The 24,554-nt window shown below is 32.7% G+C and overlaps 1 protein-coding gene across 1 annotated transcript; it reads right to left on the bottom strand.

Annotated features, from left to right (window-relative positions):
* Nucleotides 1–489: 489 nt before the first annotated feature.
* LOC111624667 (replication protein A 14 kDa subunit-like) lies at nt 490–23,183 on the bottom strand. The gene is made up of 5 exons (XM_023367579.1): nt 23,098–23,183; nt 21,829–22,006; nt 6,244–6,318; nt 1,363–1,474; nt 490–860 (listed from the first exon to the last, which is right to left on the bottom strand). Exons 2-5 carry the CDS (start codon nt 21,922–21,924, stop codon nt 793–795), a joined length of 351 nt encoding a protein of 116 aa, XP_023223347.1. The 5' UTR covers nt 21,925–22,006; nt 23,098–23,183; the 3' UTR covers nt 490–792.
* Nucleotides 23,184–24,554: the final 1,371 nt, after the last annotated feature.

Raw genomic sequence — 24,554 nt, 5'->3', positions numbered from 1 at the left:
TTATAGATGTATAAATGATAATACTAATACACATTAATTAGTAACATTGCCAATAAATTCCAATTACTGTTATTTCCAGTTAAAATCAATATAAATTCTAGTATACTAAATTCTTATGCTAATCTCTGCTAATTAAGCATATTTTCAATGTTGTATAGTACAGTAATGCTAAAGTATATTTGTGCAAATGCATTCTTAATTCTGTCCTTACCGGTGAAAAATCTTTATTGAATAATCAATTTGAGACCAAACATCTGAGCTAGTCTGGTCTGCACAAACGAAATATAACCGGAAATGGACAGTAGTCGTTGGTGACTGTAAAGAAAAAAGTGTATCTTAATGGTGATTTAGGTTATGTTTAAAACAAATGCATTCAATTTGTTTGACAGACTGTCCTCGGGTTACAATTCTAAATGCATTCTGCACACACTCCATAGTTTAAATATTTTTGATGTATTTTGAATCCAATTATAACTGACCTGTGAATGATCTGTTAAGAAAACTGAAAATGTTTATTTTAAATACAACTTTCTTCACCAATAAGGTACAGATTTCACTTGTCAAAAGATGAAATATCAAATCATACAAATAATATTCACAAAAGTTAAATGGAAGATGTTTTACTTATATAAAGTTGTTTGCAATTTGTAAATCACTTTCATTATCTTCCAGACCTTTCTATTGTTTAATTCAATTCTTGCAGTGTGAAAATTAGTTTACATACCATTTAGCATTTGTGTAAATCTGTTACATAAATGCAAAACAAAATTTTTTTTTCTCCCACTGATGAAATTAAAATGTAATGTAGTAATTTGGATATTGGGCCATGAGCTGAACTGCTTCGTTATAAAGATTCATATCTGAAAAATAATTACAATATTCAATTCTCTTGATATATAAAAACATTTTTCAAAATTTAATTATAAGACAAATCAAGTCAGAATGAACTGCAGAACAACTAAGATAAGATTAATTTCAAATTTAATTCTTTCCATGCTGCAGACATCAAAAAATCCTTTTTTCTGTTCATCACAGGTTTGGATTCCCAAATTGAATGGCTGAGGGGCAAGAGACAGAGCATGAGATATTCAGGTCAAACCGCTCGTGAAAATTTCCAAAGTTCCTCAGAGCAGCGACTATCATCTTAGTAATCCAGTTATCAATTAAAATATAAAAGCAGTTGTCATATTTAAAACTTTTAAACTTTGTTTTAATATTGTAAAGTATATATAATCTATTAATTTAAGATAAAATGAGATGATTCAAATGTTGACTTTTTAATGAAAAAGCTTCTGCAGGCACATTATGTTAGAAATATACAATGAAAGAATGTGTAATATATTAAGATTTTTATTGACATACCAAAATTTGATGCTGAATCAGAAGGAAATTCAACGTAATGATCACACAAGACACTATTTCTCGGCGTCACCGTTCCCTGTACTTCGACCAATCCTTCCAAGGAATCTTGTATCTAAAATTAAAAAAGTGCAAGAAAATTGATTTTCAAAAATATTGCTCAATAATACAAAACAAACATTTTCAAATACATACATAAAATGAATTTAAAATAAGAATACTTATGCCATATACCGTATATTCAGCATGGATGATAGTTAATTTAATGATTTCTATTTTATTTTGATTCACTGAAATTAATATACTGTATGTGGATAAAATATATGTCTTTGTATAAGAGAATACATGCATTATTTAATTCACCAGTTTACTAGTTTTAATTCATATATTTATATACCATGCAATCTAAAAGCCAGGCAAAACTTTAAAATTTGCATCTAAATGAACTTTAATCCTAAATATATACAGGGTTCCTACGCACCTGGAAAGTCAGAGAAAGTCGGGGGATTTGTCGAAAATTGTCAAAAAGTCAGGGAATTTGTCTCCTTAACTGCGTTGTTGATCTCGTTTGCTGAATATGGATGACCAATCATAGCATTCTTATTAAAGATTGCAGCATTACATCTTGCCACCTGCAACATGCAGATGGCAAGATGTAATGCTGCAATCTTTAATAAGAAAATACACCAGAATCCATTTTGAAATGACTTTTTTCATTGTTCTGAAGCCATATAATTTTACAGTTGTGGATTAATAATAGGATAAACTACTTTTATATAATAGTGTTTAATTTTTAATTTTAATAATAATTCAGGAAATTATAAAAAGATGAAATTGTTAATTAAAAATTTGTTTGCAAACTTTTAAAAGTTGAAATTGTAATTTATTAGAATGTTCACTTCAAAATTGCTAAATAGATCAGTAAAAATCTGTAATTTAATCGTTTTTCACGTTTAAAATATTACTACACAACATAAAAAATTATAAATAGTTACCTGACGTTTACAGTAAAATACTGGCACTGACTTATTATTGGCACGAGCTTTTTATATTTGTTGTTACAATTTTCCTTGAAAGTACTGTACTGCAAGTGTATTTTTCCTCTCTTGTTTTTTTCCACAAATTCAATACATAGTTTAATAATTAGTTTAACTGAAATGACGTTGGGTAACAAATATCACTGATTTTGGAAAATTTAGGGCTTAAAAACTGGCAAGATTGATCATATTTGTAATAAATATACTGTAGTTATATTTTCGAAAATCAACAGGTAATCCGATAGTTTAACCAATGTTAACTTAAAAATAAAATAAAAAGCTCTTGTTTTGTTTGTAAATTGCTTATTTTTTCATTACATTGAAGTTGTGGATTCTATCAAATATTTTTCTACAGGATGTACGTACTGTATTTTTTTAATGTGGCAGTCTTTGAAGCATATCAACTGTGCAAAAAGAGGGATAGATGTACTCAATGTTCACAGTAAATGCTGTTTTATTATGTCGATATTCCACACTAAGAAATGTGAGGGTCAGGGAATTTGGACAAAGTTGGTCAGGGAATTCAAAACAAAAATTTGAGTAAGAACCCTGTATATAGTTTTTCACAGAAATATTTCAAACATTTTAGTTATAATCTCTGCCAGTAAATGGTAGTGTTTAGTGTGTGGTTGTTGCACAATATCATAAAAGTGACAGATACAAAACAAGAGATAATGAGCTGCAAAGGAGAATTGACGTGCCTGTTTCATTATACAAATGCCACCTTGGTGATCCATGTCGCTTTCTGCAGAAATTTTGTACGTTTAGGATCAAATTTTATGAAGATTATTTTTAAGGCCGTGGCCGACTTTCTGATTGTCATATATTTTTTTAAAGAACCATTACCATTACATAGCTAAACAATCTTCCAAGTGTCTGTCCGGATATTTTAAGGCTAGTAAATATTTAAATACAAATCAATTTGACTAGACATAGGTGGTCATATGCCATCTCGTGGTAAATTTAATTAGAAATAACCACGACCTCTAGCCAAATTGACTTGTATTTAAATATTTACAAGCCTTAAAATAGCTAGACAGATAATCTGGCAGATCGTTTGATGATACAGACAAATTGGATATTATTTGTTATTTATATTACATAGCTTTAGAGTACTTTGGAGTTGCCTCATTCAACTTTAGAAAAACAAAGAAGAAAATGTTGCCTCGGAATATAACAAACAGTAATATTATTCTTAACATTGTTAACAACATTAACAAAAATATTCAATTTGATATAGAAAAAGGAAAAAATTAATTACTTAGATATAACAATAGCAAATAAACTTAATAAATTACTTTTATAACATACAAGAAGCCCTGTATTGTTAATAAAACTATAAAGTGCTATTCATATATTCCAGAAAATATAAAAAAGAATACTTATATCATGGAATTAAAAAACATGTATACAAGAATATCAGATAATAAATGGAAAAAAATTAAACTAAAAGAGTTGGAAACTAAATTTATACTTAACTATCCTAAATCAAAATTAAATACATGGAATAAACAATACTGGAAACAGATATATATAATATAACAGATATAATATGAAATACAAATTAGATAAAAAATACAAAACCTTTCCGTATATAGATGTACTCAATGTTCACAGTAAATGCTGTTTTATTATGTCGATATTCCACACTAAGAAATGTGAGGGTCAGGGAATTTGGACAAAGTTGGTCAGGGAAAATCAGGGAAAGAAATTTTTGAGAGTTGTAATAAGATCCTTAAGAAAGATAATATCAGTTTGGCACCATCTTTGACCAACAAAATATCGCATAACATTTATAACAACATTAATAAATAACATAACAATAAAATAAAAAATCTTAAAAATATAGGGACAGTTTATAGAGTGGAATGTAACTGTTATAATTCAAAAACTTATATTGGCAAAACAGGCCATTTATTAGAAAGAAGAATTAAAGAACATGAGGCAGCTATTTGACTTGGACATAACACTTCCCCGTGGTATAATCACATAATAAATAATAATTGTCAAATCAATTTGACACGGTGACACAGTGCGAAAATGGCAGAAAACAAGCTTTTGTGTATGTTCCCTCGTGGCTACTCTTGAATAGATCTGGAAAGATTTATCAAAAACATCCGAAAGTATTCATGTGTCTACGACAAGAAGTATCCCGATTATAATAATAGATGCTAAAATATGCGATATGGACGGCCAAAGGAAAATTCTTCAATTTAGAGGTGTATATAATAAAAAAAGCTAAGCTTATAAGTGCTGTATATTATCTTAATTAATAATATGATAATAAAAGTTAATAAAGATATTATTTTTACTACATTTGTAATTATATGAATAGTACAGGAAAAACTCGTAGAATATAATTATCGTCTTTATAACTTCGATAGTACCATCACCATAAAAACTTTGCTAGCCGGACCTCCACCACAATCCAGACACAAATGCAAATAGGTCATGTGATTAAAAGCTTTTATGGCAAAGGTTTTTACACTAGTAGAGTCTCAGACTTACAAAAGAAAATTTAAAGAGGATATAGAAATAACCCCCAAGAAACCCAAAAGAAACTTAGTCAATATTTCAGAAGGTATATTAATTGATTCTCAATGGTATAAATCAGTGTTTCTCAACCTCTAACGAATCGTTGCCCCTTCAATAAAACCGTTACCTATTATCGCCCCTTTCACTTCAAAATTCCAATGCCGAGGACCAAGACTAACGACAAATTTATACTGCATTGAATAGACTAGTGACTAGTATAATGTTATTTGTTTAATTATTGTACAATATAACAAATAAAATATCTAATTATTCTTAATATAATGTTTTACTGTATCGCCCAGAAAATTGTTTTTCGCCCCCAAAATATAAATTGTTACTAATCGCCCCTCAACACGGAAAAACGCCCACATGGGGGCGATATCGCCCCCATTGAGAAACACTGGTATAAATTAATAGAGGGCACCTCCACGTGTTAAAAATTGTTTAGTTAAAAATTGCATTGTTTAAAAAAACGCACTCCAAGACCATTGTACGGGATAGTTTGGAATAAATTAGAATAAATTAGATTAATACTGGATAACACTTTTTGTCTGTATGTTTTTACTCTGGACTAATACCCACCCACTTTAATGGAAATAAGATGTAATTTCTAAAAATTGTAAGTTTTATAGAAAATCTTAAATGAATACATTTCATACTGTTAAAGTGTATAAAGTTTTATATAATATGTTTTAAACCACAATATTTTATATTTTTATATTATAGTGAGTTGTTATAAACCTATGGAAGATAAAAATATTGTTTTTTAATATGTACCATTATATGAGACATAAATTCTGTATTGTAGAAATCTTTTTACGTAATACAGTATTTAAATCATGTCCTGTCCTTATTACAATTTGTGTATTTTTTAATAGCACTGAAGAGGGGTTGGAAACATAAGCCAACCCGAAATGCATTTCAGTTCAAATTTTTTTAAATAAATTCATATTTTTCTAACCAAATGCTGTAAGATCGTCTACCAAGGAAAATTCTTTGGATTAAAAGGACGTTATACATAAAAAATGTTCTTGTTTGTTTTTCCTGGAGATGAGCGAGATAACATGAAACTACTTCAAAGCTATATAACAGCTGTTTGCAATACTCCATTAAAGCATATCTCATATCTGGAGATGGTTTTATTAATTGCAATAAAATATGAAAAAATAAACTTCATTTATTAAACAGAAAACTGAAAAAAACAAAAAACAATAAACAAAATAAGTTTACATTAGTTTTATTGTTTCATATTAATAGGAAACATAATGAAGTCTCTTACTTTATTAAATTTTATTCAATTAAATTAACTTACTGGTTCTTTCATCTGAATGACAACTATTTGATTGTCGCTGGCCTTTAGTTTAAAAGACATTCCATTTGAATCCCGCTGCAAAATATAATAAATCAAATCAAATAAACGTAAAAAAAATTTCAACAATACTTAAACAAATGAAAATGTTATCAACAAATATTTTCAGCTTAAGCCTATTTGTATCCATGCTACTGTCATCAAGTAACTAAATAAACTTTAAATACAGTGCATTTAAAATTAAATTTTATAATTTTTTATAGTTTGGCAGCCATATTTCCACTCTTGTCCACAAATACAGTACAGTAATACCCCAAACTTACACGATAGGTGGGACTGAGCAATAACTGCGTAAGTCGAATTCGCGTAAGTCGAGGTATAATTTCTCAATTTGTGTAAAATCCAAATCTGATGTATGTAAGCTAATAAATGTTCTCGTTAACCTTATCTCGCAATTTGATTCATTCACGGTTACAAGAAATCACCACATAGAGTCTCTCAAGTCTCCGTAGATATAATAAACACAGAAATAAATAACACAAAATAAATTGTAGCTATGTGTCGATTCTGCGTGGCACATCCAAACATGTAAGCTAAACAATAGTGTGGGGGGGAGTAATCAAGAGTTGCGTGGTGTTCAAACAAAAGACGAATTGATGAGATTTGAAAATCACGTAACTCCGGGTTCATGTAAGTCGGGGTAGCATAAGTCAAGGTATTACTGTAACCTTGTCTTAATGCTGCATTGTAATGTCACTTAGCAAACACTTTACATGTTAAAATGGAGTTTAAATTAAATGGTCATTATCAGCAAAACCAGCAAAGCTCATATGAAGTAATGTGACTGTCGAGCAGTAAATCCAATAATGTGTATTACTGGTGCATAATATATCACACAATCTGCCAGCAACAACTTCCAATCATTGTTTTGTACTGCAGTAAATGCAAATGGACTATAAAGACACAACTCTATTTTGGATGAGCAAAAGTGATAAAAAGTGCATATTATAATTAAGGAAATACAGTGAAAAATCTTTTGATAAACACATACATTGGTAACCTACAATCAAAGCTACGTTTATACATATCAATAACATTAAATGATTTTTAATCTCTAAATTACAATATTTAAATAATCTTTTATTGCAATACAAAGATAATGCAAAATGGCTGCCCGAAATGATAAAAGTATCAGCCTGCCATCGACCCTAGGTTTGAGTTTTGATCCAACACATTAATCCTATCTGTTACCATTTATCACTCTATGTCTACAGCACTGAAATTAGTTAATAACAATCTTTATTTAACAAATAAATACATAAAAATAAAATATTAAAAAAGTTCTGTCTGCTAAGAAGAATTGTAACCATTCTTATACAAGCTAAAAATCTGGAGAGAATGAAGTCCAAGTGTAATCCTTCATAAGATTTAAAATGTTACATTGCTGCACCAATCTTGTATACTAAAGACATGTAAACTCATATCAAAAAATTTCAGATCACATAAACATTTTTAGTTTCCTTCTTGCTTCTTTCAGTTTTTACTGCTCATATGCTTCTACAACCTTGTTAGGTTGTAGAAGCATATGAGCATGATACTGATGATGCCCAAAAGTCATTTTGAAAATAACACACAATTATCATCATAATCCATTACAAGTTGCATAGTGTCTCTTAAATGCAACAACAAATATTTTATATTTAAAAAAAAAAAAAAAAAAAATTGGAGTTCATTTCCATTCTCTGAGTACCTTTCAAGCAGTCTTGGTAGATGCCATGCCATCATTCTCATCACAAAAATTAATTAGTGATATTTAATTTTCAACTTCTTTGACTTTATGAATGTATGCTTACTTTTCAGTTGTCTGAGGTTCAGTTACAACTTACACTATGTAATAGTCAGAAAACTTACAAAATTAATATATATGTTACCGCTAAAGCTCGAAATCCGTTAATGTGCGCATTACCTAGCTAATCTGCAGATTAACTAGGGTGATCCGTTAAAGCTGCGAAAATTATTCCATTTCTCAAATTACCTAGGTAATGTTCAGATTATCTAGGTAATCTGCAAATTACCTACTAGGCACTCGGTAAAGTGAAAATAAGATTTTTGCTGGAACAACAGCAACGTTTCTGTACGCTTAAATTAACATAATGTTATTTATTTAATTTTCAATATCTAAAGAATCAAGTTAATACAATCAACAAATTAGTTGATTGAATCAATCATCAATCAATTAAAAAAACTTTAATACAAAAATCAAACGGTTTAAAATATTACTACAATTAGGGAAATGAATTTGCAAAACATATGATAAAATTGTACTTACTTATTAGTGCAATCTAAAGATTGGTGACACTTTGAATTACGTAGCAATTGGTTTTTGCGACAAGCACGCCTATTTGTGGTACATTTAGATTTGCAGTCACATTTTCTGAAACCCTGCCCAGTACCAAGGGATTGTTTTATTGCTGTTTGACGTAAAGATATTTCTACAGCAGGGACATCCATCTTCTTTCGTTAAAAATCTCTCTTTGCAAACACTGAATTCAGATTTTGCATACAATTGTTTTAAAATACCTGTTTTAGTATCAAGTTTATAAAAGCCATCCTCTGTTTTACTAAGAACCACAGCTAAAATTGAACGTGCATCAGTTTTTGCTCTGTCTTCTTCGGGTACTTTAATTCTCACAGCGAAACCTTCATCGACGTTTGGGTGCTTTGCATTAGAAACTGCTAACATTTTCTTTGCTTGCTTTTCTAAACATTTCTTGGCTTCATCACGCTGTATTTTCTGATCCATATTCTTTTTACAGATGATGCACAATACATTCTTACCATACCCTTCCTCTTTAGGATCTACTTCACCACAAACTGCGTGAACAAACATATTACACGATTTACACTTGTGAGCACTTGATGCTGCTTTTGAGCAAACAATACAGACTATGTCTTGTATAGTGCTCTTTACAGGCTCCGTACGAAACTGTGATGGCGATTCTGCTGAAGTTGAGAGTAACTCAGTGATGACTTCTTCAACTTGCAGAGGCGATTCCTTGGAGGTGCAGGGTAACTGAATATTCTTCGTGACTGCATCATCAATCAACGGTATAGAAGGCAGTTTAAGATTACTATCGGTAAATTCTTGTATTTCTATAGGTGATTCTGTAGAAGCGGGGGATAACGGAATGTCCTCTTGAGTAAGATTTGACTGTGATCTCATAATCACAGTCTCTTGTGAATCTTCTAATTTTTCAAGGTCTTCTTCAGTTTTTATCGAATGTCAAACAATTCTCCGGCATGGACAAACTTTTTCAAACCTTTCTCGCGCATCTGACAACGGCTCAATGAGTTTTTCACAGCCTCGTACAGTCAACACATCACACCTTTGAATTATTTGATAATCTCGAGATGATTCTTTCTTCTTGGAAACTTTTATTTGCTTTACATCTTCAATTATGGAATCATACTTTGGTTTGTTATTAAAACACTACGTATTATATTTTAAATCTTCGCTAAAGAGGTTTGCGAAGAATCTTTTCTTGATTTTACTCACCAATTCGGTGCTTGCTTGCATTCTAGGATTTAAATTTATCTACGTAAAAAGAAGGAGTGGGGAAAGGAAGTGAAAGAAACAAACTTTTGAACTTTAACGATACGGAAGCCGTTAATGTGCAGATTACCTAGATACTCTGCAAATTACCTAGGTAATTTGAGAAACTGAACAATTTTCGCAGCTTTAACGGATCACCCTAGTTAATCTGCAGATTAGCTAGGTAATGTACACATTAACGGATTTCGAGCTTTAGCAGTAACATATATATGAAAATAATATGTACCAATTATTTTGATAACAACTGGAAAGGGATTTTTGGATAAATACTGGTAAAACAAGTTTGTTATATCCTTCAAATTAGTATGTATCAAGTTCATAAAAAAATGTTGTATAAGCATATGAGAGCTGCATGCAACTTGCAAGCATAGTTTGGCCACCATGGTTCTGTACTTTAGTAAATTCAGAAATATCAATATAGCTGATTCTTCACAATGGGAATAAACTGTTTTCTTCATAAATTTCATTACTTTTGTTTGAACATCATCATCATTATGCACTGAATAGAATTAGCTCTTTATGACCATCTCATTACTTATTCATTTAAGTTTAAAAATGTCTGACACCAAAGTATGCCATTCTAACATCTGCCTATAAGATCATAGGATTGTATTTACATTTCCATCTATTACTACTACTCTCATCAACTACAATGCAGATTATATAGGCAGATACTGGTGATATTATGTCATTAGCAGTTGTACTTACTAATTCGAACATGTTGAGATATGATAGTGTGTGTTTAACTCATGGTGCCATCTTGTCGTAAAATCTCAAACTATTACTTTTTAGCTGAATATTATAAGCAACTTTATACCACAATCTTTTAAATATCTAGCACAAAACTTTTGCTAAACCAGTGTTTTTCAACCTTAAATACACGTCCCTTTTACAAGTTAAAAATTTCTGGCGACCTCCCAGGGCCATATTAAAATTATGTCAGTAATTTTAAAAACTATGTATTTAATTTTTTTTTCTGTTGAGACCTAAATATCGATCAAAAAACCAATTGTACTGTGCAAAGAAGTCGCAAGAGCCCTGCAAATAGTAACTTTGCCAAGGGGGCGCTGGAGGCAAGTGCGCCTTGTGCCGCCCACGCAGTAACGTACGCTCACCTTCTTTTGTTTCTGTCAGTTGTTCGAGTGTGCCAACTAGTACACATGTGATTGTATTGTCTTTGCGCTTTGCTCCACACGAGCATAAAATGAATACGTTTTTCAAAAGATCGTACAGACACTTGTCTTTTTCTTTTACTCACGACCCCGTGTAAGGCTTTGCGACCTCTCTGGGGGTCGCGACCCACAGGCTGAAAAACACTGTGCTAAACTAACATTTTTGAGCAAGTTTATACATCTTCATCAGGTGTAAACAGTGGCGGAATTCAATAACTTTACAACTAGTTTGCCACACTAGTTACCATTTTAAGTATAAAAAAGTATTTATTTATAAGTTTATATGCAGGGCCTTACAGTATTTTTTTGCATCAACACATCCCACACATTAAAAAAAATATACAAAATAATAGTAGCAGCAAAAATAAATTAAAACATACAATATAACAACATAAAACAAAGATGGCTAGACCTAATTGTGCCCCCTGACTGTGAACCCCAGACAAGAACAAATCACTGTTATCTGACAATTAGTTTAAAAGATATCCTAATGTAACAAACAGGATTATAATAAAAATCCGGCAAAGAGTTACATAACTTTCCCGGCTATTATGAGATCTTATTTAGAAAATAATTTTTATAATTTTAATTACAATACAACTTAATAAAATTACGTGTGGTGCCATCTGTTATGAGATTTTGTTATAAAAACTTTTTATATTTTTAATTACTATAAAATGGCAAAAAAGCTTAATTTTGAGGGTAGGGATGGGTTTTATAAAAAAAAAGTATAAATGTTAATAACAAATAAACTTGTCATTAAGTCTGATCCTACTCAAGATACACATGGCCTCTCTATCTCCCCACCCTCTTGACCTTTCCCCACCAAAATTTAATAGCATCAATGCCTCTCATATACAAGCCACCATGCTAAATTTTGTGAATGGTTGTCTCTTTAATCCGATGTATTCTTTTGGTAGACTATCTTACAGCATCAGGTTAACGAATTCTTTTATTATATTTACATATGCATTTCGAACTGGTTTCATATTTCCAGTTCCTCTTCAGTGCTCTATAAATTACAATTATAGATATTAAGTCGACAAAAATTTATACAGATTAAAAATTAACAAAGTATTTAGATGTTAAATAACACAACATAAACAAATTACTAGTACCTTTAAGGATTTTACACATTTCTTTTTATCCTCAGTTGGATTGTTATGAATCGCAGTATGACTTAACAATTGCTATAATCAATAATAACATAATCATAAAAATCATAAAATTTAGTGACACACAAGTAGTTTAAAAAACTATATAAAGTTTTCAAAAAAATCATACATACAGGTTTTTCTTTGAAACATATTCTACTAAAACACCAGTACTGTACTGGGCGTAAAATGTAATATGATGAAAATATTGCTATAAATGATAAACAATGATACAAACTAAGAGATAAAAATTTCTAAAAAAGGAAGGAAGTTTTTTTCTTTTACAAAAAATATACATACAGACTCTTTTTTTCTTTGTTTTAATATTCCTTGAACATTATTCCATTCATCAATTTTGGGCTTAGATCCGCAATATAATTAAACATTGCTACAAATAACAATATACAATAACAATACAATTATAAACCTCAAACAGATAAGTTGTACAAATATTTCTACAAAAATATACATACAGGTTTTCTTCTTTTTCCGTATTTTTTTGAAAATATTCCGTATTTTCAAAAAAATACGGAAAAAGAAGAAAACCTGTATGTAAAGCTTTGGTGGAGGTCAAAACAACACCTGAGAAGCCAATGTCAACATAGAAGTGACAGTCTGTTGCCAAATTGTTTGTGGGTAGCAGGAGGTAGGACAAGGTCATACCTCTTTTCCCGGCAACGGTTTGGTGGAAACCGCCCAGTTTGTCACTGGATGGCATTTTTGTTCTTTTGATCCCATGAGGTGGAAATCAGTTTGTCAGGTCAAGTGGTAGAGGATGAGAGAGGTCGTCGGTAAGGTGTCGGCAATATCCAAATAAAAGACACCATTAACAGATCAGTTCTTAATCATGTAATAACATAATCAGTTTGTAATTTGTAAAGAAAAGTTACTTTCCATAGATGAGATTTCTTCTCAAGAAATATCGCTGAGAGAAACAGCTGCAGCTAATACAAAAATTGGAGGGCAAGGCTATACATACAGTCATTGCAAAAATAAGTGTTCCATGAATAAATGCAGTTGTAAAAACAAGGGACTCTTGTGCAATTCAAAGTGCCATAACAGTTTAAGTTGTTACAATAAATAAGATTGTATAACATTAATCATATAATTTATGTGTAAGTTTATTATTGTATTATTTTCTTTAATGATTTAGAATGTACTGTTCGTTTTAGGTTCAACAGTTTATTTACATGTGCTGTTACTTAAGCTTTCTCCTATTTTGATGTCAATATTAAAAAGTTGCATTTTTGTCTTAATGTAATAAAAATATTTTTATTCAACATTCACCATCAGTGCATGCTGAATGTCAACACTTGCCAGTGTAAATGAGAAATAATGATATTTAGCAAATATTTCGTACATACACGAAACAACTGAGTGAATGCTGACATTAACCGGAGATTCACATTCACCAGATATTGGTCATTCACAGTAACATATACATAACAGCCAGGAAAGTGATATTGTATAGAAAGTTTTAAATATCCTCAACAAAAAGTGATTCAAGATATTTCCATACTGCCTCTCAGTGCCTATTTCTATGGTTTGCTTCACTTCACTCTGAGGAACATCAGATGTATAATTAATTAAGCCTTAACCCTTTACCCAGGACTAACTAGCAAAAGAAATCAATGTCTTAATATTGGTATGCAAAATCATTCCAGAAACATTTATTGTCACACATACCTTTATCCTGAATCCAGAAATGAAGACATTTATGCCTTCGCCTTATCACTTGTACCTACCTACAGGTCAAGCAGAAAGCAACAAATGCTCAATCCTGATACATGGTCACATATCAACTGCAATGATGGCAGCAACAAGTTCTGGCTTGCACTAACTATTCTACTGCATAGTCTTTCTCTTATTCCATTCCAGTCTGTATCAAGCCATTAAAAAGTTGGCAGTCATGCACAAACATATTTTTGTGATAACTTGCCTAAACAAATTTTTAAATTTATTAAAATGTTAAAATTGTACTTATAAGTACAATTTTAACAACTAGTTTGCTGACTAAAAATATTTTAGGAGAGGTTCTGTTAAATCGGTGCAACCTGATAGTGTCCCACAACTAGGTTTAAACTTAACCACTATGAATCCAATTAAATCTGATAAAGAGCTCTAGACTAGCTGAGAAAAGTTAGTTCAACAAAAGTTTTATGCTGGAAATTTGAAAGATTGTTATAAATTTATTAAATACATGCAGTTGCACATTTTCTGTTAATATTATAACAGAAAATGTACAATCTGTTATTATTATAAGCACATAAGACTGTAAGTACTAGATTACTTATTTAGAGTTCAGAATACAGATTTTATTAGTTATACTTATATTGGTACAATGTGAACTCTAAACGAGGGATTTGCCACCCCCCTGTACAAGCAAAAACATTAACAGAACCATACCTGTACATGTAACACTTTGCGAGATATTTGCCTCTGAAGGTCAGTTTTTACTGTTAATCAATATATACTGCCTATTCACCATGTCCACATGTAGTTGTATGCTTCAATGCTTGCCATCACTTGCACCTCATTGCCCATGTGGCCTCACACTCCCCTAAAACTATAGAACATCAAGTACTCCACAAATAGTCAAGTGGACTACTTAAACATCAACATAGTCTTAGTGCACAGTCTTAGTGAGGCAAAGCAACTCCCGATGGCACGCAACCCAGAAATAGGCCAATTTCAAAGGAGCCATATCTCACATATAGAGGTATGGGTCCTTTAACTTTTTTGCTCCATGGGTATGATCTACGGCTCTGATAAGGTCCCAACCATCTCATTCAGAGATATAATTGTTTCTTTATATTTCTACAAATAAAATGGTGTGAAATATTTGGTTTTTAATTATAATTACACTTTTAATTCACAAAAAAGAAATACTAAAAAATAACAAATTAAACTTATTGCATTAATTAAATAACAAAATAAGCAGAATTTAAGACCAAACAATAGAATAAATCTTTACATTAATTACAATAATAATAAATGATAAACAACAAAACAGTTACCCTTCTACCAATTTTGTTCCCTAGAAGATAGGGTCAATGTGGGTAAATATGAGACAGTTGTGAAATTTGACTTAATCTATGTCTGATCTGTTCTGTACTAAAACAAAATAGTTTATTTAGTGCTTTTTAACATATAATTTTCCTGAATGAAAATGACTATGGTTTCATCGATACTTTTTAATTTTTAAAAAACACTATAATTCAATAGGTGCAAAAACTTTTCTGTCAGTTCAACTAACTTTTGCTCTGTATATATCTGCAAAAGACGTGAATACAGTGGGTGATTGGTTAACGAACATATTCCATTCCAAGACTTTGTTCGCTATCCGAATTGTTCGTTAACCAATTATCGATTTGCCATAGGTTTCTATGGGAATTTGATTAATTCGTTCTGGAGACCCCAAAAAAATAAAAAAAATATATACTTTCTTACTACATTCATATGTAATAATAAAAATACATATATACACGGTCTTGCATTTTTATTAGTCATGTTTTTTCCGTTTGTGGGGGTTAAAGATTCTGTCTAATGTCGATTGCTTTTCTGTCTTCTTCATGATTTTTCAGAAATAATTAATAGCATTGTAATTGTACAGATCCCTAGGCCTATTAACCTCAACCTGGTTTAGATGCCATTTTAAGACCATTGTTCTGACATCCTCCCACTTCTTCAAAAGATCTTTCATAGCAGATATTGACATAAATCTGCTTTTTCAGAAGAAAATGTAAAAGAATTGTTTCTGTCAGAAATATAAAAGGCTGGAATTACAAGGGAGAGTTTCAAAGTTTGAGGAAATACTATCCGATCAGTATATACTGGGTAGAACGTCGATGTCTCCTGCGCTCCAAAAAGTTTCGAATTGTTGCCTGAAGACAAAGGAAGACCAATCGGTATTCGTTATTTTATGTTGCTTCTTCTTGTGTTTGTTCAGTGAAGTGTTCGTTATCCAAACATGTGTTCGTTGTCCAATCATAAAAATCTTTCGCAAAAGTGTTCATTATCTGATTTGTTTGTTAACCGATCACCCACTGTATTTATTTAATTAGAAATTTGTACGTAATATATAAATGCAGCTTGCAGCTGCTAGTTGTTTTTATTGCATATATCATCTTTTGTCTGAGTTTTGTGCATTTCAAAATGAGATAGGAAATGAGACACACTTTAGGCAAAAAATGAGACACCAGATTTTATTTATCAGTCATTAATTTCCATGAAACTTTTTTTATTTAATTTCAGCCTGTTAATATTTTTGATATGTAAAGAAGTGTTTTTTAGTTTCCATGAATAAAAATGTAGTTCACTTCACGCCAGCGTTTAGAAATTAAAAATATGACACTTCCGTGTTGCCGCGTTATTGACAGTGATTTGTTAAATTTCAGACGTGCTCGCTAGTACTTTCAACAGTTTACAACCGTCGTCTTCAGGCGAAATCGAATACCTTTGTTTTCGAATTGACAGCTTTTAACGGACTTTCCAAATTACGTAATGCGCGTGGTTGGAATATAGAACAAATTAATAAAATTGAATAAATAAATATTTTCTTTAAAGAAACCTGCTGTAATAACTTGAATTCCCCAAAACATATAAATATTGATTGATGGTGCCGTGCATAGTAATGGAATAAAATTAGAACACAAAATTATAACTTGGATTGTTTAAATAAAGTTATCCATAGCTGTGGTATTTCCAATGTCGGCGCATTACACGGCAAAGCAGCGGATATATAAAGATTTTCCCATATGAATATTTGCCTACGATCATTGCAATGCTTAAGTAATTTAACATGGTTCCAAAGTGGAAGATAATATTGTTCTAGCACCTTTTTTGCTAATTCTGTAGCTGGTCTATTATTTCTAATGTCTTCTTGATGTTCGAGGATGCGGGACCATATCATTCTGGTGGTAGCTCCAATATAGATAATTTCCTCCCCTGATACTGTATGTTTTAATAGAATTTTGTAAACCCCTGATTTTTCATTCAACGTGAGAATGTCTCTATCGTTGCACAATGTTCTTCGTAGTGACGGATGAGGGGTTATAGGTAATATGAAACCATGTTTCCTGAATATGCGTGTCATTTTTAGTGAGATGGTGCCCAGGTATGGTATTAGAGGGTTTATCATCTTTAGGCTTTCTTTGTTGCAGAGGAAAGATTTTGGAAATAATTTGTTTATGACCCGGTTGTAGAGATATCGATATTTGGAGTTAGAATATCCGGCATTGTGCATTGCTCTTCTGATAATTTGTAATTCTTCATCAATTAATGTCTGGGAAGATGGAATGAGGAGCTGTGCATATCCGAATAAGTGAAGTAATAGCAGAGTTAACAAAGCTCGGGGGTTGGAAAGCAGTTACAGGGATAATATCTGGCCCTCTGTTGTTTTTGTGGTGCACCGCAAAAGTTAGCTCCGGATATCTATGCACTTCTAAATCTAAAAAGGAAATTGTGTTTTCTTGCTCCTCTTCTACAGTGAAATTTATAGAAGGATATATTGAAGCTAGCATTTGAATAAATTTGTCTAAATCCTCTGCAGAGCTATCCCATGCTATCAAAATATCATCAACGTAACGTAGATACATGATAGGATAGTGGATTGTTAAAGGTGCATGGAAAATACAATTTTCTATATTCCTCATAATGAGTTCTGCTAAAATAGGTGATAAGGGGGAGCCCATTGGTACACCCTGGGTTTGTTTGTATATTTTGCCATTGAATTGAAAATAGTTGTTTTCCGTGATAAATAAAAGAGCATCACACAAATGTAATACATGTGATATGGGGTGTCCAGAACTCAGTAGAAGTGCATTAGCAAGCATGACAGCTTCAAAATGTGGTACCGATGGATATAATGAAATAACGTCTATTTTGTACAACCGGTACGAATTAGTGGGAAGGTTACCTAGTGTAGCTACAATGTTAGCTTTAGCATTTAAAACGGCATTGGTTACTAAGTTGGAGGGAGGTACTAAAGCAGAGATATGTTTTGCCAGTGCTGTTTCGAGGAAATATGTAGGATGGGAGCGTTTATTAATTAACGGTCTTAAAGGCCAAGCAGGCTTGTGTGTTTTCACTTCAAAGAATAATCTTGGGCAAGCAATGTTCGTTGGCGGATTAAAAGAACCAGTTAAAGAAGCTGTTACCCCTGTGAGTGCTATAATCTTACGTGTCTTCCTTAGTATAGTTGGTGTTCTTTGCTTTATTGGATACCAGAACATCGTGGTTGAGACAAAAAGCCCATTTTTGATATGTAATAGGTCTACACCTAATTTAACCTTAATGTTAATACACAGAAAACAGCAGGACTATAGTTTTATTTTCTTCATTACTTTTATTCCATGCTAATTAAATAAATAATCAATTGTTCATAAAACGTTTTATTTTGGTGTAGACCTATTTTATTTAGACTAGCCTAGTTATGTATATTTTCTTTAATTAGTGGTAGGCTTATTACTTTTTCTATGTTAATATCTCTTTTAATAGGCCATTATTTTTAACAGGCCACTGAATAAAGCTTTATGTGTTTACTATTAATAATTCATTATAGGAGAGGAGAAAGGGAAGTAGTTTGTCTTCTGTTAAAAAATAACACAGTGCATCCGAAATACGTGAAAAAAGTGTATTTACTAATTTGCATTATACTGTATTTTTCCTTTTCCTTCCTTTCCTTTTTCTCCTTTCCTATAGCCTACTGAATTATTAACCCAGTTTAGTTATCTTTTTATTCCTTTAAACATTTAATTTAGGCCTATACCATATGTATTTACTATTAGTAATATAAAACAGTTGGTACCATAATATACTTTGTTCACAAAGGTTAATAAAATCACTTAAACCTAGACCTATGTCTTTAAAATTTTGTTTTATTTTACACTTTTATATTGTACATAACTACAGAGTAATTTTCAATGATGAATATTTATTGTTATCTACTTACTTCAATTAAAAAATTTCATGTGAAAATGTAAAGAAAATATAGAAAAAAATCACTTTTAAAAATTATATATCTTGGGAACTAAATATCATGGAGCAATGTTTTATACAAAAATGTCTTGCATTTGACCTGTAGTACCTCATTATTAATGTCCCTGTTGGCATAGGCAAGTCCTTATGATGATATAATGGGTGTCTACTTTTTCACCTCCCAGAAACAGAAAAAATTTTTTGTTTAAATATACAGAAAAAATGAATACTCCATTAGATTTTAATACCATCTGTAGACCTTGTCATGTATTTCTCTTTGTAAAATACTGATCCTAACAAATGCTGTTACAAAAGTTTTGAAGTGTCTCATATTTACCCACATTGATCCTACATTGAATATACGACGGCTATTTTTTAAATAAGATCCATTTTTTAATAAGGAAAAAAATACTGTAAATATCATTAAAATATACTTTTTCCCATATTCTACATACTTTTATCTACTTTTCTACGTAATTTCCATTTTTGTTCATACATTTGTCATACCGCTCAATAATTTTTTGAATTCCAACTTCAAAGATATCTGCCGACTGTGAAAAAGCCAAATCCATGACTGCAGTTTTCACTTCTTCATCATTGTTGAACCGTTGACCACCAAAAAACTTCTTTAAGTATCGAAAAAAGTGAAAATCACTGGGTGCAAGGTCTAGAATGTAAGGTGGATGATCCAGTTGTTCCCATTCAAAAGAACTGATTAGACCAGTGTTTCTCAACGGTGCAATATCGCCCCCATGTGGGCATTTTTCCATGTTGAGGGGGCGATTAGTAACAATTTATATTTTGGGAGGCAAAAAACAATTTTCTGGGCGATATAGTAAAACATTATATTAAGAATAATTAGATATTTTATTCGTTATATCGTACAATAATTAAACAAATAACATTATACTAGTTACTAGTCTATTGTCACTATACAATGCAGCACGAATTTGGCATTAGCCTTGTCCCTCGGCATCAGAATTTTGAAATGAAGGGGGCGATACTATGTTGAAGGGGGCAACAATTCGTTAGAGGTTGAGAAACACTGGATTAGACCTTGTGTTTGTGCAGAAACATATGGCCTTGCATTGTCATGGAGCAACATCACACAGGAAGACAGTAGACCACACTGCTTGTTTTGTATGGCACACTGGAATTTTCTCAAGATCACACAATATGCAACAGAATTGATTGTTGTGCCTCTCGGCATAAAATCCACTAAAAAAATCCCTTTCCTGTCCTAAAAGACAGTTACCATAATTTTCCATGCTGAAATGAACTGTTTGGCTTTCACTTTGGTTGGTGAAGATGTGTGGCCATTGACAGTTGCTTGGACTCATGAGTCATCTGAAACACCCAAATCTCATCTCCTGTAACGATGTAGTCCAACAATTCATCTCCTTCCTGATTGTACTGTTTTTTTTTTTTTTTGTCTTTTTGTTTTGTGATCGTCAGAAAGCAGTCTTGGAACCCACCAAGAACACAATTTTTGATAATTCAATTTCTCCGAAACAATGGTATACAAAACTGATCTTGAAATCTGTGAAATTCAATTGGTAACACTGAAATCATGAATCGTTGGTCCTCTCGAACTTTGTTATCAACAAAATAAACGTCTTCCAACACTAGAGGAGTTACAATTCAGCACTTCAAACAACCTTTACAGCTCCAGTGGTATGTGTTTACACCTTAGTAAACGTATTTTGAATCATATACGTTCCGTTCCAAACGCGTTCGAATTCCTAATTAAAGTAGCCTGATGAAGACCTTGATGAGGTTGAAAACGTTTGCTAAGGTGTAAACACATACCACTGGAGCTGTAAAGGTTGTTTGAAGTGCTGATTTGTTATCAACATCACAAATCAAATCTTCAGAAATCAGAGAAGGCTGGCCAAGGCATGGCTCATCATGAACATTAACCTGCCTGTCCTTGAACATTCTCACCCACTTTCAAACTTTACTGTCACTCATAGCATTATCACCCTAAACTTCACAAATCTGACGGTGAATTTCCGCTGCTGCCAAGTTTCTTGCACTCAAGAATCGAATAACAGATTCGTAACTCACAGTCAGCTGATGACTCAATTTTCTTAAACATTATAAACTTGGTTAATGTCCAGATACGTGGACCGTCATGGCGGCACTTCCTGTTTCAGCCTCGAAACCAGACGATTTGCAGACGACGTGTCACGTGACGCACCGACGCACGTTCTAACCTAACCTAACCTATTCTAATAAATTAACATAATTATTACCAATTATATTATTAGAATAGGTTAGGTTAGGTTAGGTTAGGTTAGAATGTGCGTCCCCACTGTTTCCTTTTCTTTGCTGGAATCAGCGATGAGGCGCCATGACAGCCGCCGCCGTTCGCTCGCGTCGTCTGCAAATCGTCTGGTTTCGAGGCTGAAACAGGAAGTGCCGCCATGACGGTCCACGTATCTGGACATTAACCATAAACTTTTACAGCTCAGCACACAGACGGACGATACGGCTGCAAATGGTGTCTAAACGCGCGCAAAGCATGCTCGGAGCAAACACACATACGCACTGCCACGATCTCGCGTCATTCTCACTCTCATTTTCATAAACGGACTTTATTTAAAAACAGCCCTCGTATTATTTATAACGTAAAATCTATTTTCACGAGCAACTTAAACGAATGACAAACCTGAATAACGCAACCAAGAAGACAAACATTTTTTCCTTGATACTGAGACAAGAGAGTGCCATTAATACGATATTTGGTTGTTTGATGTTCGTCCATTTCGACAATGTATACTACACGCTTCTAATTTTGCGGGAAAATTATTCTCGACAGTGCTGCCAGCTCGTAAATAGGGGAAAAACTATTCGTAAAATATTCTATTCAATCGCTAATTGTATTAAATAATTAAATATTAAATTGTATTAAATAATTATTATTGTATTAAATAATTATTGTATTAAAATATTGTATTAAATAATTAAATATTAAATTGTATTAAATAATTATTATTGTATTAAATAATTATTGTATTAAAATATTGTATTAAATAATTAAATACTTTATTTATAATTATACATATTATCTATTTATAATATTTTATTTACAATCGCGATTGAGTGAAATACATTCATTTTTAATGCTTCTCAAATTTTCAGTTCCACTTTCAGAGTTTAGATTATGTCCTATTTCCTCTCTGTTGGCACTAAGATCTTTTTTACTGGATCCATTTTTGATTGGCTAGGCCCCAAAAATACGACCGTAGTGAGAGACTGGGCCCGACATATCCGGAACAGACCACCTATTGAAAATTCCTTGGGATGTTCGTCCGAATTCGATCTCGGATCTCCCAGAGCGGCAGGCTAACGCTTTAACATAATTAAATTAGAAACGGGTGGCCGAACGGTCAAGGTGCCAGCCCACCGCTATGGGGGAACCGGGTTCGAATCCGGACGGGTCGAAAAGATCCCAGGAATTTTTCGGGAGTGGTCCGCCCGGATATGTCGGACCCCGCCCCTCCCCACCCGGCTGCCTATTGTGGGCCTGGCCGAGCTTGCTAAAAAAGGCCCTCTTAGTGCCCACAGGACGGAAAGAGCAAAAAAAAAGACATATAATACCAGTTTACATTTCTAAGGACGATTGGCGTAGTTGACAATATGCAAATTAAAAAGATTGCGTTAGTTGTATACTGTACAATATGGGCAATAAGCTTGATGAATATACTACATAGAATGGCTGAAGTGACGCCATATTTATAGGAAATTGAATACACGTCCGCTATTTAGTCGTTATCCGCAAGGATAACGACTAAATAGGAGGCCAGTTTCCCATAAAAATCCTCCCGGAAGGCATTCTTTCCCCTCGCGTAACATCGCGCCCCAGAGAAGGCAACGGGAAACCACTCTGGATACTAACCTTCCCTAGTAACACCTTAGCGTATTATTAACTACTTACTAATTTGCGCCGGGTGTCGCCGACGTCAGAAATCTGATATGGCACGAAGAAGAGAGAGAATACTCGTGGATAGTTTTAAATAGTTTTTAGTTAGGATAAAACGCAATTTCTTAGCGTCTATTTTTACGTCATAATCATAGTAATTAATGAATTGTTGACAACTGAATTAAAATTTTCAGCGTCCCACACACTAACATCCATACATACAGAAAAACCCCCGAATTTTTTTGCACTTGTCGACGTTTCAAGGATCCCGAGTCCAAAAATGTAAAAATCTTTTATGGCCGGTGGCCATACTTTCTCTCTGTTATAAATAACAAAGATGGTAAAGTAAAAATAGTTATTGGAATAATTGTTACGTGTGCTACATTGTCCTGGATTCAAATTTATTTACTGTATTTATTTTTTTTTATTGTTTTTTTTTTGCAAGGATGGTGGGTTACGTTTATTCACTTGTCCATTATTATATATTATAATTTATTCCTGTATATTTAGTCTATTGGTGCTGTATTTTAATCTACCTTTCATTTGACGAATGGTATAGTTTCATTATGATTTTACAAAGTTCCCAATAACACTAAACACGAGCAACAAAGCAGGGTGTTGGAAATGTTCCATTTAGCAGAGTGTTGGAAATGTCGCGGCTGTTTTAAAACTTACACTTAGTCTACTGTATTTCGAATGTGATTTTAAATCACATTCGAAAGGGAAAACTGCTAGTAGTAGATGTAAAGACCCCTGAGCACACATAGCGAAAAGACTAAAAAAACAGACTAGGAGAGCATCCATAAATTAGGTAACAATGTTTACGATGTTTACAACCCTCCTACCCCTCATAATACACTGTAATGCCTTGTAATGCCCTAGACCCCAGCAGAGCGGCCGGATGGCCGAACGGTCAAGGTGGCAGCCTACCGATCTGGGGACCCGGATTCGAATCCGAACGGGTCGGAAAATCCCCAGAAATTTTTCGGGAGGTGGTCCGTTCGGATATATCGAGCCCCGTCCCTCACCACCCGGCAGCCCCATTGTGGGCCTGGCCGAACCCATAATGGGCTTGCAAAAAAGGCCCTCTTAGTGCCCACAGGACGGAAAGAGTTAAAGAGAGAGAGAGAGAGAGACCCCAGCAGAATTACGTAATTTTAAGGACTCCCGCCTAGTGCTAGAATTTCCAATATAAAGACTAGAGTGTGATCACAGAGTCGAATTGTAGCATTTACCTGTTGTAGAAAAAAATTTTGATTGGTCCTATTTTCGTCTAGCTTTAAGACGTGCTGCATACCAGTGACCAATTTTAGTTGGCTAAGTAATTTTCAGGAAGAAAATTCAAACCAATCATCTAGACGCCACGTCTTATGAAAAGACAAAATAATTTACTTGGATTTTCGTAATCGCCCTGTAAATGGAAAAATACTTTCCTACAAAAAAATTTCTGTACCTTCAGAAATTGAATAGTG

This window comes from Centruroides sculpturatus, unplaced genomic scaffold (genome assembly GCF_000671375.1).
Source record: "Centruroides sculpturatus isolate CEXI.00-Female unplaced genomic scaffold, Cexi_2.0 scaffold263, whole genome shotgun sequence".
In the NCBI taxonomy this organism is placed as follows: domain Eukaryota; kingdom Metazoa; phylum Arthropoda; class Arachnida; order Scorpiones; family Buthidae; genus Centruroides; species Centruroides sculpturatus.
The sequence above is the reverse complement of the archived record's forward strand: the minus strand, read 5'-3'. Positions and strand labels throughout refer to the sequence as shown.